Source organism: Colossoma macropomum, unplaced genomic scaffold (genome assembly GCF_904425465.1).
Source record: "Colossoma macropomum unplaced genomic scaffold, Colossoma_macropomum, whole genome shotgun sequence".
Taxonomy (NCBI): domain Eukaryota; kingdom Metazoa; phylum Chordata; class Actinopteri; order Characiformes; family Serrasalmidae; genus Colossoma; species Colossoma macropomum.
This window is the reverse complement of record NW_023494784.1, coordinates 14,257,051-14,274,841: the sequence shown is the minus strand read 5'-3', so window position 1 is coordinate 14,274,841 and position 17,791 is coordinate 14,257,051. Positions and strand designations below refer to the sequence as shown.

Genomic DNA, 17,791 nt, shown 5'->3' with positions numbered 1-17,791 from the left:
TCTTATACACTTTGTAAATTTTGTCCCTGTGTCCCATAGTGTTTAACGCCCAAAGTTGTTGACTGGCTTTTTTTACTTGGTGGACAACTCAGCAGTGATGCTGAGGGTTTCAAAAACCCTTGTAACACCACTATACCTGATATACTGAAATGCCGCCACCTTCTCTGGGCCTGAGATCATTTAAGGTGGACTGAGGCAAAGTGGAAATGTGTCCTGTGGTCTGACGCATCAAAATATGAAATTCTTTTTGGAAATTATACACATCTTCCCCATTGCAGATAAAAAGTAGAGGGTCCATCCAGCTTGTTATAAGCACACAGTCAAAAGCCAGCATTCATGATGGTGTGAGGGTGCATTAGTGCACATGGCATGGGTGACCTGCACATCTGTGAAGGCACCACTAATGCTGAACAATATATACAGGTTTTGCAGCGACATATGTCACCATACCAATCAAGAATGGGAAAACATTTCACTTTCAAAACTACAGCAAGTGGTCTCCTCAGTTCCCAAACACTTAGAGTATTGTTAAAAGAAGAGGTGATGCAACACAGTGGTAAACATGCCCCTGCCACAACTGCCCCTGCCACAACCACAAAATGTTGCTGGCATCAAATTCAAAATGAGCATGTATTTTTCAAAAACAATCAGATTTCTCAGTTTCAAAATTAAAAATTTTGTCTCTGTACTATTTTCAATTAAATATAGGGTTTAAATGATTTTCACATCATTGCATTCTGTTTTTATTTGCATTTTGGACAGCGTCCCAACTTTTTTTGGAAATGGGGTTGTAGACATACATCGTCTTCCCAGCAGATTCTTAACATCTACAGTTGTTTTAAGTTCTTATTGCCCTGAAAATGGACATGGGCATTTTTACTTACTTTCAACAGTTTAGCCCTTTTCTTGTAGCCACTTCCTGATATGTGCAACTCAACAACCTTTTGTTGCACATCATTGTTATATTCCCTGGCCTCTCATGTAGTGATGGAAGGGCATTTGGCCTGTGTTGCATCTCATTTTTCCCTAGTGAAACAGGAAGTCATTAAGTGCACCTAATCATTTAAGTGAACTTAAATTCACTTAACAAACTTAAAAATGAATGATAATATACTTAAGTTAGATTTCACTCTTAAGAATTTCCAAAGGTGTGAACAATTGTGGCACAATAGTTTAAAGAAAAATATTTATTTCATGACAAAATTTTATTTTTTCTTTCAATCATTATGCCTTAAATAAAGGTTATATTTTTGCTTATATTTTGAAAGGATAAGGAATATTTTTTTACAGCTCATTTTGCTTTTCATTACCAGAGGGTGTCAATATTTGTGGAGGGCAATGTATATATAGTAGGCGTTCCTAAGAAGCTGGCAACAGAAAAAGCGCTGGAATAACACCAGCAAGATACTGACCTTTAAGGGAATCACTTAGATAGATCTTGTATCTGAGCGAGTTACACAGCTGAATGCCCACGAACTTGCGGTACCAGGTGCGTTTCACATACTGTCTCCCATTGCATTCAGAGTAGGAGTCTGCTTTGAATGGGAATGATGACCAGATAGCATTTTTACCTGCAGGAGAGAGAATACAAAAGCTTGCACTGAGACAAATTTGTAGTTTTTTCATCAGCAGCAGACATGTTTGGGAAAAGCTGGCCTTAACATAATTAATGAAGACATACATGACTTTTGTTTACATTGTGTGTTAATGATACTGAACTCCTTCTTTTAGGGCCAGTGATATGAATGATGAGGACATTTACCAGTGGGGATCTCACTCACACGGGGGTCCGCTGTAAGAGAAAAAGATGCCATCACAGCCTGTAATATTACATAATACATTATTTACATTCTATGGGTATTACCTCAATGCCTGAATGAAATGTGTTGAGGTCATTCCTGAATTATATTGTAGGAAAAATACTGCACAGGGCTACATGTTATGTGGTCTTCTCAATATTTTTGCTTATGGCTTTCTGTTTAAGCAATTACAATGTGGGAAAAAATAATTTTAAGATACTCTTATCCTTTCTCTTCGAAACATGCAGTTTTGCTTTGCCTTGGGTACAAATGTGTAGGCTATCTTCATTAAGTGATTATCTTTCAGTGGGCCATCACAGTCCTGTGTTTCCACAAAGAACCTCAATTAGTGATCATCAGCTCTACATTTCTCAGTGTTCCACTTGTAGTGGCACAGGTCTGTCACCATGTTTCGGTTCTGCGTTTCGAATGCACTATGTATGCCACTCGACAGACGAAAACTAATAAATCTCTGGAGTTCCCATGCAGCTCAAGTGAAAGCGAAAGGTAAAATCTTCACACGCATAGTCTGTGCTGTGACCGATTTTGTGGATTTCAGAGAAATCCCAGGCTTGTAATTTATCAATTTTAGTCATCACCCTTGTGTTTTCTATTAGCCGCTGGCTCTCGGACAGACCCCCAAGATCTTAACAGAGAGAGAAAAAAAAGAGCCATATTGAATCCGTTAGCTTCACACTGGGCCTTTGACTGGGCTAATTACCCACATTTCTGACAGAAAAGCCTGGGCAAAGCTAACAGAATAATTCAGCATACATGCACATTCAGTGTACCACGTCAAGCTAATAAAAACATGCAACTTTGCATGCAAGCTGAGCTGATGAGAATATCAAATGTTGCTCAAGTGAGTATCACTTCGAATATTAACGGATGGGATGAATAGTTTTGGGAAATGTTAAGTGTGAATAAAGATTTTACTACAAGCTATATTGAACTCAACTTAGCACTATAATTCAATATTATAATTCAACTCTAATTCAGTTGATCATTTTTTCTTTTCTTTTATTGTGTAGGAAGACCTCATTATAGTGTCCCACGGCCTACAGTATCTCATGCCAGTTAGTATGAAGAAATTAGAGCAGGTGATTAAACAATAATACATAGATAGCTCATGCTTACTGACGCATGGTCTCTGAATTGCCATGTAGGCGAATAATACTCAAATTGTTATTTTTTTTCATATGATTTAACTGGGTTTTGATGGCAGTCGCCACAAGTTCTGGGGCAGTCATGGACTGGAGGTTAGGAGCCCTGTGACTAGAAGGTCGCTGGTTCGATCCTCTAAGCCAACAATACGTGACTGAAGTGCCCTTGAGTAAGGCACCTAACCCCCAACTGCTCCCTGGCCACTGTGGATAGGGCTGCCCACCACTCCGGGCATGTCTGCTCACTGCCCCCTAGTGTGTGCATTCACTAGTATATGTGGTGTTTCACTGCACAGATTTTGGGTTTCCCCATTGTGGAACTAATAAGGGTCACTTAATCACTTAAAGCAGCATGTTCTGTATTGGATGGTGTTATAAACACTCAAATCAAGAGCTAATGAGCTTTCTAATACTTTTACTTGAATGATTTCAGTGATTTCATGAAAATCAGTGCTGTACTGTGGCTTGACTTGGAGAGCCAGATGTAGACTACTGAGGGCTCTGGGCTCCTCTCCATACCAGATTCAGTGCTGAAGGCGACTGGCTCACTGGGAGGGCCTGAACCCAGCTCATTCTTGGGTGTCACTGTGAACTCATAACTGAAAAATGAAGGACATTTACAAGTTCCGTCACTTTAGGGACTTGCTGTATGCCAAGCCTATGAAAATGCATCAGAAACAGACATTGTGTGCATACCTGCTCTCTGGTTTTAGGTTCTCCACAGCTGTGTGTGTCTGATTGGTTGTTAGAACAGACACTTCTTTGCCATTTGGTCCCTTGGTGGAGGAAGTGACCTCATATTCTGTAGAAACAAATCATGTAAGTCAGACAATTGATTGCCCTTTTTGCCTAGCAGGCTTAATAGTTTAATAGTACAGTTAAATGTATTTGTTTAAAAACTAGTCATCATACATGGAGAATTTTATAAGCCTTTCAATAAGTTACAGATGAAAAGCATGAAGTAAAAATAAAGGGAAGCTTAAAAGTAGTGACAGTCATTTAGTGTTTAGGGCTTCAAAAGAGAGTAATCACTACATCAGTTTTTGGTTCTGCAAATGAAAAGGCCTGCAAAAACTCAACATCTCCCCTACTAAAACATGCTGGGTGAACAGTATATTTACTATTCTTTATGTGAGTGATTCCTAGAATTATTGTGGTGGTTTGTCAGTGATAATTTAGTAGCATAACAGTTGTCCTGGTTACCTGTAGTTTCATTGTCTGTTTTCTCCCAGTCGAGAATGACGAAAGAGGGGCATCCCTCCACAGTGACCACAGTGAGGTTGGATGGAGGATTCTTGGGTGGGCCAGTGACATTTACGTCCCCGACCTCCTCGTCAGGGAAGAAGCTGAGAGAGTGAGTGACAGAACAAGGCTCCTCTGGACGCTTATCTGTCTTATAGACCACATGGGGGGCTGGAGGTACCAACAGTCTGAGATCAGATACAGTTACCACAGCCATAGTCACAACTCGTTGAATGTACGCTTCACGTTTGGCCAGGTGGGAGAAACATACTTCAGCTCACATCTTTCTAGCTCTATAACGATCTACATTGAGTTACCAGTTTATTAGATACACCCCATGACTGTGGTGTGTTGGAATTCAGCTGAGCACTGGAGCAAGCAAAATGAGTGACCTTGGTGACTTAGTGATAGTTGGTGGTAGGTGTGCTTGTTTTAGCATTTTAAAGCCTCTAGATTCAAAACTGAACCATTAAAGAGTGGGTAAATGTTGCCTGATGGATGATTCTAGGTTCCTTTTACATCACACTGATGGAAGGATTACATAAGGAACATGGATCCTTGAGGAACATGAATTCAGGGAGTCATTTTATTTGGTATCATCAATACAGGCCAGCAGTGCCAGTGTGATGATATGTGGAATGTTTTCCTGGCACTCAGTGTAGAACACCTGCATAGTGTTTCTGAACATAGCTGTTGAGCAAGTCCTTTCTGTTTGGCATTTTTTTTTACCACAAATCACATGGTGGAGGGAGATTGTTCTCTGAAAATTGTGGCAGGAGATAAGGACTTAGAGAAGGTTATTGTGGCAGGACTTGCTTATGCCACTCTCCAACCTGTCCTACCAGACATGGTGGCAATGCCTGCTGTTAATGGAACTGGAAATGGGTACTTCCATTATTGTGGAACTGTGCAAAAGATGACTTTGTGGAGACTATTTGATCTTATTTGACCACAACTGTTGACTGAACTTAACCAATGACCCTGTGTTTAGTGATGTCTAATTTATGTGTACTTTACATAAAGGTTTAACTGGTCTGTCTGAGTCTATGCTTGGTGGGTAGAGACCTCACCGCCCACCTTGCTCACCTCTCCTCTCTCTCTTCTGCCTTTACATGTGATGTTACATGTGAGTCTTTGCTAAAATGTTGACCAGCTGAGATAACATTCCTGTAAAGTGCTATTTTAAAATGTATACCTTTCTATTTAAATTCTGTTTTTTGGTGATCTCTTTTTATTTTTTTGGTGATCATCACACTGCAGGAATTATGAATTGTTATCATACACCAATCAGGCATAACATTATGACATTATTAGGTGCACTTTGTAGTTCTTCAATTACAGACTGTAGTCCATCTGTTTCTCTGCATACTTTGTTAGCCCCCTTTTACTCTGTTCTTCAGTGGTCAGGACCCCCATGGACCCTCACAGAGCAGGTACTATTTGGGTGGTGGATCATTCTCAGCACTGCAGTATCACTGACGTGGTGGTGATGTGTTAGTGTGTGTTGCACCTCAGTGTCACTGCTGGGCTCAGAATAGTCCACCAACCAAAAATATCCAGCCAACAGCATCCTGTGGGCAGCGTCCTGTGACCACTGATGAAGGACTAGAGGATGACAAACACAAACTGTGCAGCAGCAGATGAGCTATCGTCTCTGACTTTACATCTACAAGGTGGACTGACAAGGTAGGAGTGTCTAATAGAGTGGACAGTGAGTGTTTAAAAACTCCAGCAGCACTGCTGTGTCTGATCCACTCAGACCAGCGCAACACTCACTAACACACCACCACCACTGAGAATGATCCACCATCCAAATAGTACCAAATAGTACCTGCTCTATGAGAGTCCATGGGGGTCCTTACCACTGAAGAACAGAGTAAAAGGGGGCTAACAAAGTATGCAGAGAAACAGATGGACTACAGTCTGTAATTGTAGAACTACAAAGTGCACCTATATAGTAAGTGGAGCTGAAAAAATGGACAATGCACGTAGAAACATGGAGGTGGTCATAATGTTATGCCTGATCGGTGTATATTAATCAACTATTATCTGTGGAAAATTACCCAACAGTTCAACAGTCACCAGATGGTCCCAGGAACATGACCACAAGTTTCCACTGTTTCAGTGGTCGGCACAATCCCCCGACCTCAGCTCTTTGGGATGAGATCAAAGGGCTGTTCATGCAAGACTGCAGCTGTCCAGTTTGCAGCAGCTGCACAACATAATTTCTGCATACTGCAACATTTTTGCCAATCCAGTAACTTGTAGAAACCATGCCCAGAAACCTGTCATATCTTGCTGTTATGAAAGCAAAAGGAGGCATAACACAGTGCTTGAGAGGTGAACCAAATAAACTGGGAATGCTAAACTCATTGACATTCCCAATTCAGTTCTTAAGTCCTTGCAGTCAATCACAATTTCAAGTTGCTTTATTGATTCATTTACAAGGGAAATTGGTCATTGTGCTGCCTAACTATACCTAGTTAGGGACCAGGGACCATATTACAGAAACTTCTTAACTCTGAAATCTTATCTGTTTAGCCACCATGACAACTTCAGTTAGGACTGAATTTAGTATGGAAGCTATTAGATCACTGATTATAACTTGTCAGATATATATTACAGCGATGTCAGTGAATAATGAGGAGACAGAGCTGAACGTATGGCTGTTTATTAGGAGGAATAACTTTAGCGTGATGACAGCACAAACCGCTGTCACGTTATAACTTCCAGTTTTACACTTTAGTTTTGTTTGACCTTTTGTACATTATACAATGGTAGCTAGCTGTCTGGCTACCTAGCTAAATTGATTATTTTGATTAATTGTTTTTTGGCAGCTGTGTGCATATGGCTGGTTGCGTGGTAGCAGACACGACAGTTGATTGTCAACTTCAATCAAGTATGTTAAGATTTCGTAACTTGAGATAAGATCCTGCAGGTTCCTAAATTAAGATTAGATTTTGTAAGATAAGCAAGAGTTTTGCTTCTGTAATACGACTTTGTGAAAGATCTTTTTTGGACTTGTCAGATCTTAAGACGAAAAGATTGGAAGTTTCTCTAATACAGCCCCAGTACAGCATTCCAAGCTGAGCAGCAACGCAAGAGGCCAGCAGCTTGCCCAAAGGCACCACCTCAGATACACAGACAGTCCTAGAAATTGAACCTGTAATATTGGTGGCTTAACTCTCTAACCACAAAATATGGAGTGCTTCATGGATTTACATGTCATCTTCTCACACTGCCATGTGTACCTCTCTTTATAAATTCAATTTTGGTAACACTTTACAATACTGTTTCGTAGTTAATAAGTAACTAATCAGGAACCAAGCAGGAATGAATGAGTAGTGCTGCATTAACACCTAAGTAACTACCCTTAACTACCAAGGACTACTAGTTAACTACTCAGTAGGTAATGGTGAACTAATGATTAGTGTAGTTCACTATTAACTAAACAATAACTACTGAGTATCACAGAGAATTACTTAGTAACTATGGTTGCTTAGAATAACTACTCATAAATTACCGATCAAATCAACATTAATTGCTCAGTCTTACAAGGTTCCTGGTGAACTGTTAATTGATGTAGTGTATTCCAACACTTCTAACAGTAGTGAAATACACTACACAGTGTGCAGTCTCTACAATATAATGGATTATATCCTCCATTTCTATTCACAGAAACAGGTATCATCAGAGAAGACTGGGGGCATCACACCACACTGTACTGACTGATGTCCCTCATGTGTTTGTTTTGATCAGAAACCTTAAAAGGCTAATGCGCATCTTCATATTTGGCAGTGTGAACCAATTTGCACATCAGCCTACAAATAGGACAACTGCTAAAATACTACAGTATTCAGTAGACCAGTCTGCCTACCTCTCATCTTCAGAAAAGAAAACACCTGCAGGAGCATGTGTGCCAGTGTTTCTACTGAACAGTAGTTCTCCTTTAAAGTCCTCTTGAGGGCAGGGTCAGTTGAAGAGAGGGCTCACAGAAATATCTGACTGTGCCTTCAAATTCACTAGGTTCTAAATATTACGGAGTGATTATGTAATTACTGTCTGTTAGATAATGAATGAGGTGTTGCTGTTCTTCATTAGGAGCTAATGATGATCTGGGACAATATAAAGTGAAACACATGGTAACTCATTAACATGATGAGGAACAATATAAAATGAAACACATGGTAACTCATTATTAATGAACAAGTTGTTACTGTGTTCTTCATTAGGACTTAATGATAATCAGGAACAGTATTATAAAGTAAAACACAGGGTAACTCATAATTAATGAACTCGGAGTAAATAATGATCTGGAACAGTATTATAAAGCAAAACACATGGTAACTCATTATTTATAAACTAGGAGTTAATGATGATCAGGAACAGTATTATAAAGTGAAACACATGCTAACTCACTATTAATGAACTAGGAGTTAACAATGGTCAGTATTATAAAGTAATATACATTAGAAACAAAAACCCCTAAAGAAATGATGTACTGGAGTACAAAAAATATTAATAAAGAAATTTTGAAAAAAGTAAGAGTAAATAAGTTTTTTGTTGAGTCCTTTTTTATTTGTGAACAGTCCAAATGTGAAAACATCCCTGAGTTAGCTAGCTATATCACTGTAATAATACATCCAAACAAAATGAAATCAAAATCTGTCATTACTACTGAAGGAGTCTGTAGTGTCTGAAAGCTGAGACTGATCATAGCATGTTCTGCTAGAACATTAATTACACATCTTACTGTTTCATATCTGAGGTACAAAGTTTTACTGCCAATTAGCTTAGCTCATATTAGCTAAATTAACTAGCTAGCTAGCGTGCGCTCATAACAGAACATCAGCAGCAGCTTTAGGTTTAATAAAGCACTAACGTGCTTATAATTCTGAAACAATACAGTAAAACAGACATTGTACAAGAAGACTGAACCTACTTAGCTTAGCTCAGATTAGTTAGCAAGTCAGTTAACTGTGTCTCTACATTAGTGCTGAGTCCATTGTGCTAGTTTGTGCTTAACAGAAACATCAATGCTATCATAATAGTGCAATTCTACTGTTAAAAGTAAGTTTATTTAATTCAACAGAACACTAAAATGTTTATTATTTTATATGCCAAAACATCTATGTATTTATACTACTACTACTACAGTAATAATCACTAGAAAGGGAAAGTTGGCTTGAAAAAGCCAGTTAATTACATTAAAACATTAAAATGGTTGAAGACTGTTGATAGTTGTTAAAATGTTGTCAACATGTTGCTAAGCAGCAGCTGCAGTATCCGTGGTGGATGGTAATTCGTTGCTAGGTGCTACCGTGAATGAAGCTCCACTTTAAATTCTATGCCACCTTAAATTTAATGCTATGTTAATTGCAGTTTCACGTTAAACCCAGTGCCTTAAATTTAGTGCCACCTTAAGAAGACTTCCACTTTAAATTCTGTGCCACCTTAAATTCTGTGCCACCTTAATTTTAGTGCTACCTCAAGGAGAGTTCCACCTTAAATTCTATACCACCTTAAAAGAAGTTCCACCTTAAATTCTGTGCCATCTTAATTTTAGTGCTACCTTAATTAAGTTCCACCTTAAATTCTGTGCCACCTTAATTTTAGAGCTACCTTAAAGAGAGTTCCACCTTAAATTCTGTGCTGTTATTTGAAGTTCCACCTCAAATTCTGTGCTGTTATTTGAAGTTGCACCTTAAATTTTGTTCCACCTTAAATTTAGTGCTATGTTAACTGAAGTTCGACCTTAAATTCACTGCCACCTTTAATTCAGTGCTATGTTAATTGCAGTTCCACCTTAAATTTAATGCTATGTTAAATGAAGTTCCACCTTAAATTCAGTGCTACCTTAAAAGCAGATCTGCCTTAAATTCAGTGCTACCTAAATGCAATTCCCCCTTAAAAGCAGTTCCACCTTAAATTCATTATTTGTCCTGATACTGCTGTGCATTAGGCTGTTAGTGTGTGAGTCTGTGTACTGTGTGTGAGTGTGCGTGTGAGAGATGTCTATTATGACATGACTCGTGGCAGTTCATTTGAATGTCCCGAACGTTCCAGCCATTCATTTCCTATGGGAAAAAATATCGTTTTGAGCGATAATTTTACGAAAACTGTACATTGGATCGCTTAGAAAAGCACAAGCACACCCCGCGGGTATAGGACCCTGCGAAGTTTCATGGTTCTAGTTCAAAAACTGTAGGACGAGAAACATTTTATATTGTGAGCGTAGAATAATAAAAATGAGATTATGATGGACTTTTTCAAGCCAACTTAATAGTAATAATAATAATAATAATAGTAATAATAATAATCATCATCATCATCAGTGGTAGTAGTGGATTGTGGTGATAGAAGACTTGTTAATATGCACTGACCAAGATGCACTTAAATGAGTGCATATTTGAAGTACTTGGATGAAAACTACAGAACATTTTTTACCTACATTTTTTCTACCAGGCCTTTTTGGAGAAGACCATCTGACACTTGGCCCACAGACAATTTGACTTTAGGACCCTGTATTTTATATTTTATTTCAAATAAAGTCTAACTGATCTTTCCATGACAGATTAACTAGACAGATCAGAATGTTTTCATTTAATAATAAAAATGGATGTATATTGTTTGGTTTATATTTAGTTGACCTTAGGTAGTGATCCCAAATAGATTTTAGAGAAGAAGGGACAGGGAATAATCTACCATCTAAGTTATTATGCAGAATTGGACTAATATTATAATAATATTTTACAACATTTTCAGTCTATGTATTATTTAATGTTTAGTTTTACAAAATATGTTATAAATATAATATTCATCTATATATAATGTATAATGAATGATAAGTAACCTTTTTAGTGGTTTCCGTGGTTTTTCTCTTCTTTCTTTTTATTTTTGAATTCTGAAAAATCTTGTCTCAGTCTCAATCTTGTCTTGGTCTCACCACTCCTGTTTGTTTTTTTGTTTTGTATTTTGAATTTTTTGAAGTTCTACTGAATTAAATAAACTTACATTTAACAGTAGAGTTGCATAGGACTCTTATTATGATAGCTTTTTGTGAGTGCTGGGAAAGGAGTGCAGTTATTCCTGTGTTCTCAGTGGATTGGTTTGATAATTCAGTTCATATTTTAATTCTGACTTGCTGTATCTCCTGATGTATTATGAGTGAATCAGACTCATGGCAGACCCCTGGGCTACTAATGTGAGACTTTTGATTCAGATTCAATGTTTTATTCAGACTGCAGCATGAATGTAGAGACACAGTTAGCTGACTTGCTAACTAATCTGAGCTAAGTAGGTCTGGTATTCTTGTACAATGTCTGTTTTACTGTGTTGTTTCAGAATTATAAGCACAAGTTAGTGCTTTATTAAACCTAAAGCTGCTGCTGATGTTCTGTTATGAGTTACTTAACTAATATAGCTAACATGAGCTAAGCTAATAGGCAGTAAGACTTTCTTCTTCAGTAGTAATGACAGATTTTGATTTCATTTTGTTTGGGTGTATTATTTTCAATGATATAGCTGCTAGCTAACTCCGGGATGTTTTCACATTTGGACTGTTCACAAATAAAAAAGGACTCAACAAAAAACTTATTTACTCTTACTTTTTTCAAAATTTCTTTATTAATATTTTTTGTACTACAGTACATCATTTCTTTAGGGGTTTTCATTTCTAATGTATATCAATTTATAATACTGTTCCTGATTATTATTAACTCCTAGTTCATTAATGATGAATTACTATGTGTTTCAATTTATAATACTGTTCCTGATCATCATGAACTCCCAGTTCATTAATGAGTTACTATGTGTTTCACTTTATAATACTGTTCCAGATCATTATTAACTCCTAGTTAATAAATAATGAGTTACCATGTGTTTTTCTTTATAATACTGTTCCATATCATCATTAAATCCTAGTTCATTAATTGTGAGTTACCATGTGTTTTACTTTATAATACTGTTCTAGATCATCATTAACTCCTAGTTTATTAATGATGAGTTACAATGTGTTTTACATCATTAGCTCCTAATGAAGAACAGCAACACCTCATTCATTATCTAACAGACAGTAATTACATAATCACGCCGTAATATTTAGAACCTAGTGAATTTGAAGGCAGGACACATACACAGTCAGATATTTCTGTGAGCCCTCCCTTCAACTGACCCTGCCCTCAAGAGGACTTTAAAGGAGAACTACTGTTCAGTAGAAACACTGGCACACATGCTCCTGCAGAAAAGAATGGTGTTTTCTTTTCTGAAGATGAGAGGTAGGCAGACTGGTCTACTGAATACTGTAGTATTTTAGCAGTTGTCCTATTTGTAGGCTGATGTGCAAATTGGTTCACACTGCCAAATATGAAGATGCGCATTAGCCTTTTAAGGTTTCTGATCAAAACAAACACATGAGGGACATCAGTCAGTACAGTGTGGTGTGATGCCCCCAGTCTTCTCTGATGATACCTGTTTCTGTGAATAGAAATGGAGGATATAATCCATTATATTGTAGAGACTGCACACTGTGTAGTGTATTTCACTACTGTTAGAAGTGTTGGAACTCAGTAGTTATTGTTTAGTTAATAGTGAACTACACTAATCATTAGTTCACCATTACCTACTGAGTAGTTAACTAGTAGTCCTTGGTAGTTAAGAGTAGTTACATAACTGTTAATGCAGCACTACTCATTCATTCCTGCTTAGTTCCTGATTAATTACTTATTAACTATGAAACAGTATTGTAAAGTGTTACCTTCAATTTTAGTATATGTGCTGCTGTTCTATTCTATTTCCAAACATAAATGGACTATGTAATCAAAAGGTATTCAGGCCCAGTGACTAAAGAGTTTTGGGAGCTGGAACAGAAATGAGTGTAAATTGGTTGCAAAACAGGGCAAGAATTGAGCTGAGAACCTCAATCCTAAATTCATGGCTATGTAAATACATGTATCCTAATGACCGTGCAGTGATTAGTCTTACCTACAAAACGTTTTTTCCCCATCGCGTCCACATGAGAGACAGGAATGGAACTGAATACAGAGGAGTTGTCAAAACGGCTGCCTGAGAAATATAAGTAAGCATATTTCACTCACTCGCTCACTGCCACTCTCCAGTCTGTTTCCATCACCAACTAGTGTCTGTAAATGAACCTGATAAGAGCAATTTCATACCGTTAAAGGCAAAAAAGGGTGTGCTTGTTGGTGTTGGCTTTTGATAATCTGGTACTTTTGTGGCAGGAGCAGCATGGGGTTTCAGATTTAGCAGTGTATCCATCTCCAGCTGCTTCAGATCAGTTACTTTATCAGCTGAATACAAAAAAAAATTATTTATCAGTCATATAGTATGCAATTGAAGCATTGATGTTAAAGAATAAGAGCAGTTTTGAAAGTTCAGGCTGTTAAAAGGTGTATAATACTGTGTCCGTATTTACTCTGCCCTTTTGTGTTTTGCTCTCACCCTTGTCTATTGGCTTTTCCACCTGGTTTGGTCCCTTCTTCTTTGGATTTGCAGGTGATCCTAGAACACAAATTCTACAGATAAGCATTTCTACATTTCCTATCGGACTGGATGTGATAGTAGTAACTGAAGTGTGGATAGCAGGACATCTGAATATCAAAACATCAAACAGTGATGTGACTGAAGGAAGACAATACAAAGTAACAAAGGCTGTTAGTGTAATGTTGTGACTGGATGATGAATTAAGCCAATTAAAGTTGAGTGCTTAAAACCTCTGTGACCTAATTCAGCAGTGTCGAGATTTTTCCCTAAAATCCCACCTCTATAGAGGACCAGAAATAGCTGGAGCATGTGTATGAAAAATTCATACAGTATTTTTTGCACCAAATTCAGATGGACCGAATTGAAGAAGAATGTGTAGTTGTGGGGAACAACCAGGGCAGCTCTCTGCATGCCACTAGGCCAGTGTCCTCACAATCAGAGTGTTAGGCAGGAAGTGATAATCTTGGCCAATCCGTGAACACTAAAACTACTGTCAGAAGTTGAAAGAGACAGGTTCCTTAGCCAGGACAAAGTCAGAACCAAATGATTATTGTACAAAACTTTGCTTGGAAAAATCCCTCATAAGTTTTCCAATAACTCTCTGGTTAGGTTTAACAACAATTATGAATAGTGATAGTTTTCTAGTGTTACATTCAGCTTTGCATTTTATTTTCAGATTTTATTGCAAAAGCACAATTACAAGAGGACAACTTAATTACAGTTTGGCTTGCTGTTATCTGTGTATCTACTTCAGGTATAGTCTGCTCATTTTATCATAACCATTCACAGAGGAGATGAAAGAAAAGATAAAATCTAGGTAACTTTACCACACAGGTGTTGACTCAACATAAGAGGTTTTTCCTCTAATGGGGCTCAGTGTAATGAGAAAGGATAAGAAGAGGCTAGTTTCTCTTCAGTACTTTGGCCATGTTTTATCAGTAACTCATTTGTCATGGTCCTCCACTCAGCTCTGCAATGTTGGAAACCCTTTTTGACATGAACAGCAGAGAAATGTTGTTTTTGGCCTGAAATTAACCTGGAACACAGCTGTGTGGGAATCAGTTTCACTGTCAAGGAGATCCTGCCAGAGCCAGTTTATGAGGAGCATGGCCTCTTCCTATTTCCCCCATTATATCAAAACATGACTACAAAATGCCAGAGGGTGCCTCAAGTGAGTTCTCAGTGAATGAGGTGAATTGAGCCAAACAGTTAAAAATGAAAAAATTAAAATAGTTTCTAATCACTTGCTTAAAACTTTCCTTTAATTTTAGAAAGTAAAAGTTTGCATTTCACTAAAAAGCAAAGAAAACTTACATGCATATTTCCTTTTTTCTACAGCAAATGGGTTTTGGGCTGCAAGATGCTAGCATTACTGCTACTGAGTGCTGATTGGTTGGCAAGTGGAGCAGCTCATTGCCTGTTTATGCTCACTGATGTCATGAGGTATCTTTTTGAACTTCTATAACTCGAGTTCAGAAGCTCTTAAAAATCTAACAGTGGTGTTAAAATTTTTATGCAGTTCTTTGTTCAGAAAATGAATATATTTTTTATATTAAAAATGTGTAAGCATTTATAAACTATGATTTTGCTCAAATGCTCTATATTAACTTATTCATTTTGGGCTCACTCAGGAGTGCCCCCTAGCGTTTGAGAAACCCGGAAGACATTACAGAGTGGTAATTCCCCTCACTTCAAGTTCTCTGATCCTGCATATTTGTAAGCACTATATGCTAACAACATTAGTACTGGGGTCAAAAATTGCTCTAATTTGTGCAAACTATGCAAATGTTGTCAGCCTTATATTTAACCTCAAGATAAAGACGTCAGCTTTATCTCTCTTTAACTTAAATCTGAGGAGGAATCTCTTGACAGGTCCAGACATTTAAATTAAGTATGTTCTCTTCTGTATCTCTAAAAAACTTTATTATCATGTAGTCAGTGTTGTCAGTTTATCTATCCTATCCCTTGCTTGGTTGCAGAGTTGTAGTGGGCAATATACTGGTTCATCCAGTATACATTTGAAATTCTTCTTAAGGTATTAGTTTTGTCATTACGATTATACCAGTATGCACATTAATGCAGATAATGCAACGTACAAACAGTGCAGAACATGCTGATTCCCTCAAGAGGTTCTGTAGTTTTGCAGCTAAAACTGATAGTGTGAATATCTTGTTATATTGACTAAATTCCAGCAGCATCTGATGGTCGTAGATTAAAGCTTGAGTGTGAGACACACACATATGAGACAAGTGACTTTTGAACATAAAACAACATTTAGCACCATTTTTTCACAAGGCTGATTTTGGTTTTGTTTTTTGAATTTTCGAAATTTCCATTTTTGAATTTTCTCCTTCCACCTTCTGGCGCCTCATGCACCATTAGAGTGAAATAGAACAAATCAAACAAGTAGCTGGTGAAGAAGCTGTCTTCAGCTTTGTACTGTTTTTGCCGTGCTCAGAGGTGCCATGTCGCTGTGGGCTTTATGTACACTCGCCTTTATCTCGCTAGAGTTAGAAAGCAATATTGTCTATTTATTATTCATTTCTCTTTTTACTATTTCACCCAATAAAAATATTGTGATGCATGGTTTCCTCCAAGAAACTCGAGTTAGGGTCTTGGTCCATATTGCAGCTTTACTCAAAACTTAAAAGGAAGCAGTTGCAACAGAAAACAGTAGAACTGTGTTTGGCTTAGCCGCAACAATGCCTGACTAGCTAGTCTAAGCCCTCCTTTGTTTACAACTAGGCTATTTGAAGTTCCTGTCAACATCCTCCATAAAGAAAAACTAGCCCCTGCCCTACACATTTAAGAGTCCAACAAAAGCAGCGAATACTTTGCTAAGGACTAAGTTAACCTAAGCCTAGCATTAGGGCCTTTTAGAAAAGAATGCATCAGTTTTTGGAGCTCACTTAAAACCCAGGCATATAAGCACAATATTTTAGATTTACTTCAGTTGTTAAATATAGTTTTCATTAAAAGTGAAAGGACATCTAGAAAAATACGTCATTGTAAATCTACAAAAAAGGTTTAGCCTACTTAATGGTTTCAAAAAAAAAACAGAATACATTATACCATGATATACACCAAAGCAAAGGGCCACAGGAAAACTAAAGTCAACTTTTTAAACACAATTTTCTTTTTCTTTTCATAAGTGCTGACACTGGAAACTTGAGAACCAGCGACTGAAAAAGATCAGATCGTCCATTTTGGTTCACTCACAGAAACCAAAATTTGCAGTTACATTAAAAAACATAATATGTTAAAAAATATAAAAAGAGGAAAAAAAGAACGAGAATAGCGAGGTAGATTTTAATTGTGATTTGGAGCTGCAGTCTATTGCATTTTCACTGATGTCTTGGTTTTGTGATTCATTTAAAATAGACAAAACCACACTCCGCTCACCAGGATTTTGGATTTAGTGTCATCACAATCAACAATAATAAAAAACCTTGATATCTGCTTCTTTAGGATACGTTCATCAGTTTGAATTTAACCACTCGGGTTCAAAAATACATTTTGATCCATGAGCCAAAATCAAACGCATCTCTTCAGTGTAATTTTATTTAACAGTAGCTCGTGCTGCAGAAACAATCATATGAAAGCAAGTCAAAGTCTGTAAAGGTCAAACATTAAAACAGACATATTATGCTGACAGTACAGTGCTGACGTGCTGGTAGAAGAAGAGAAAAGCAAGCTTTAGTAGACCTACTGATGAATTCCCTCATTTCATCATAGAATGCGTTCCCACCAGCAGTGAACTGAACCAGGGTATGTTTGGAAGCGGACCGAGAGCCGCAATTTTGCCAGACCACAGTTCAGCTGTCTGTTGCAGAACTGATTATGGGTGGAGTATTCACAGATGTCAAAACAGAGCAAACTAAAGAAAAAATCTGATGGGTCCACACCAAGCAAGGCAGGTGTGAAAGCATCCTGAGAAACTTCTCCGTCTCTGGCTCACTAACTGATGCCTGAGTTGTCTCAAACTGATGACGTTTAGCTTACTCCTGCAGTATTCTTATTTATACGTATATTGGTTATAATTTGAAAACGTTTGTTTCTTTGATTCTTAATTATTATGTTAATCTT

At 37.6% G+C, this 17,791-nt stretch overlaps 1 protein-coding gene across 2 annotated transcripts in view; it reads right to left on the bottom strand.

Moving 5' to 3' along the window:
• LOC118808096 (target of Nesh-SH3) overlaps nt 1-17,791 on the bottom strand; it is a 41,705-nt gene that overhangs the window by 3,588 nt on the left and 20,326 nt on the right. For both annotated transcript variants that reach the window (XM_036570549.1, XM_036570631.1), the window contains exons 10-17: nt 13,664-13,723; nt 13,378-13,512; nt 13,187-13,267; nt 4,166-4,375; nt 3,659-3,764; nt 3,482-3,561; nt 1,763-1,792; nt 1,413-1,571 (exon numbers count right to left, since the gene is read on the bottom strand). In XM_036570549.1, the coding sequence (XP_036426442.1) occupies nt 1,413-1,571; nt 1,763-1,792; nt 3,482-3,561; nt 3,659-3,764; nt 4,166-4,375; nt 13,187-13,267; nt 13,378-13,512; nt 13,664-13,723 (861 nt within the window). The remainder of the gene's footprint in view (nt 1-1,412; nt 1,572-1,762; nt 1,793-3,481; nt 3,562-3,658; nt 3,765-4,165; nt 4,376-13,186; nt 13,268-13,377; nt 13,513-13,663; nt 13,724-17,791) is intronic.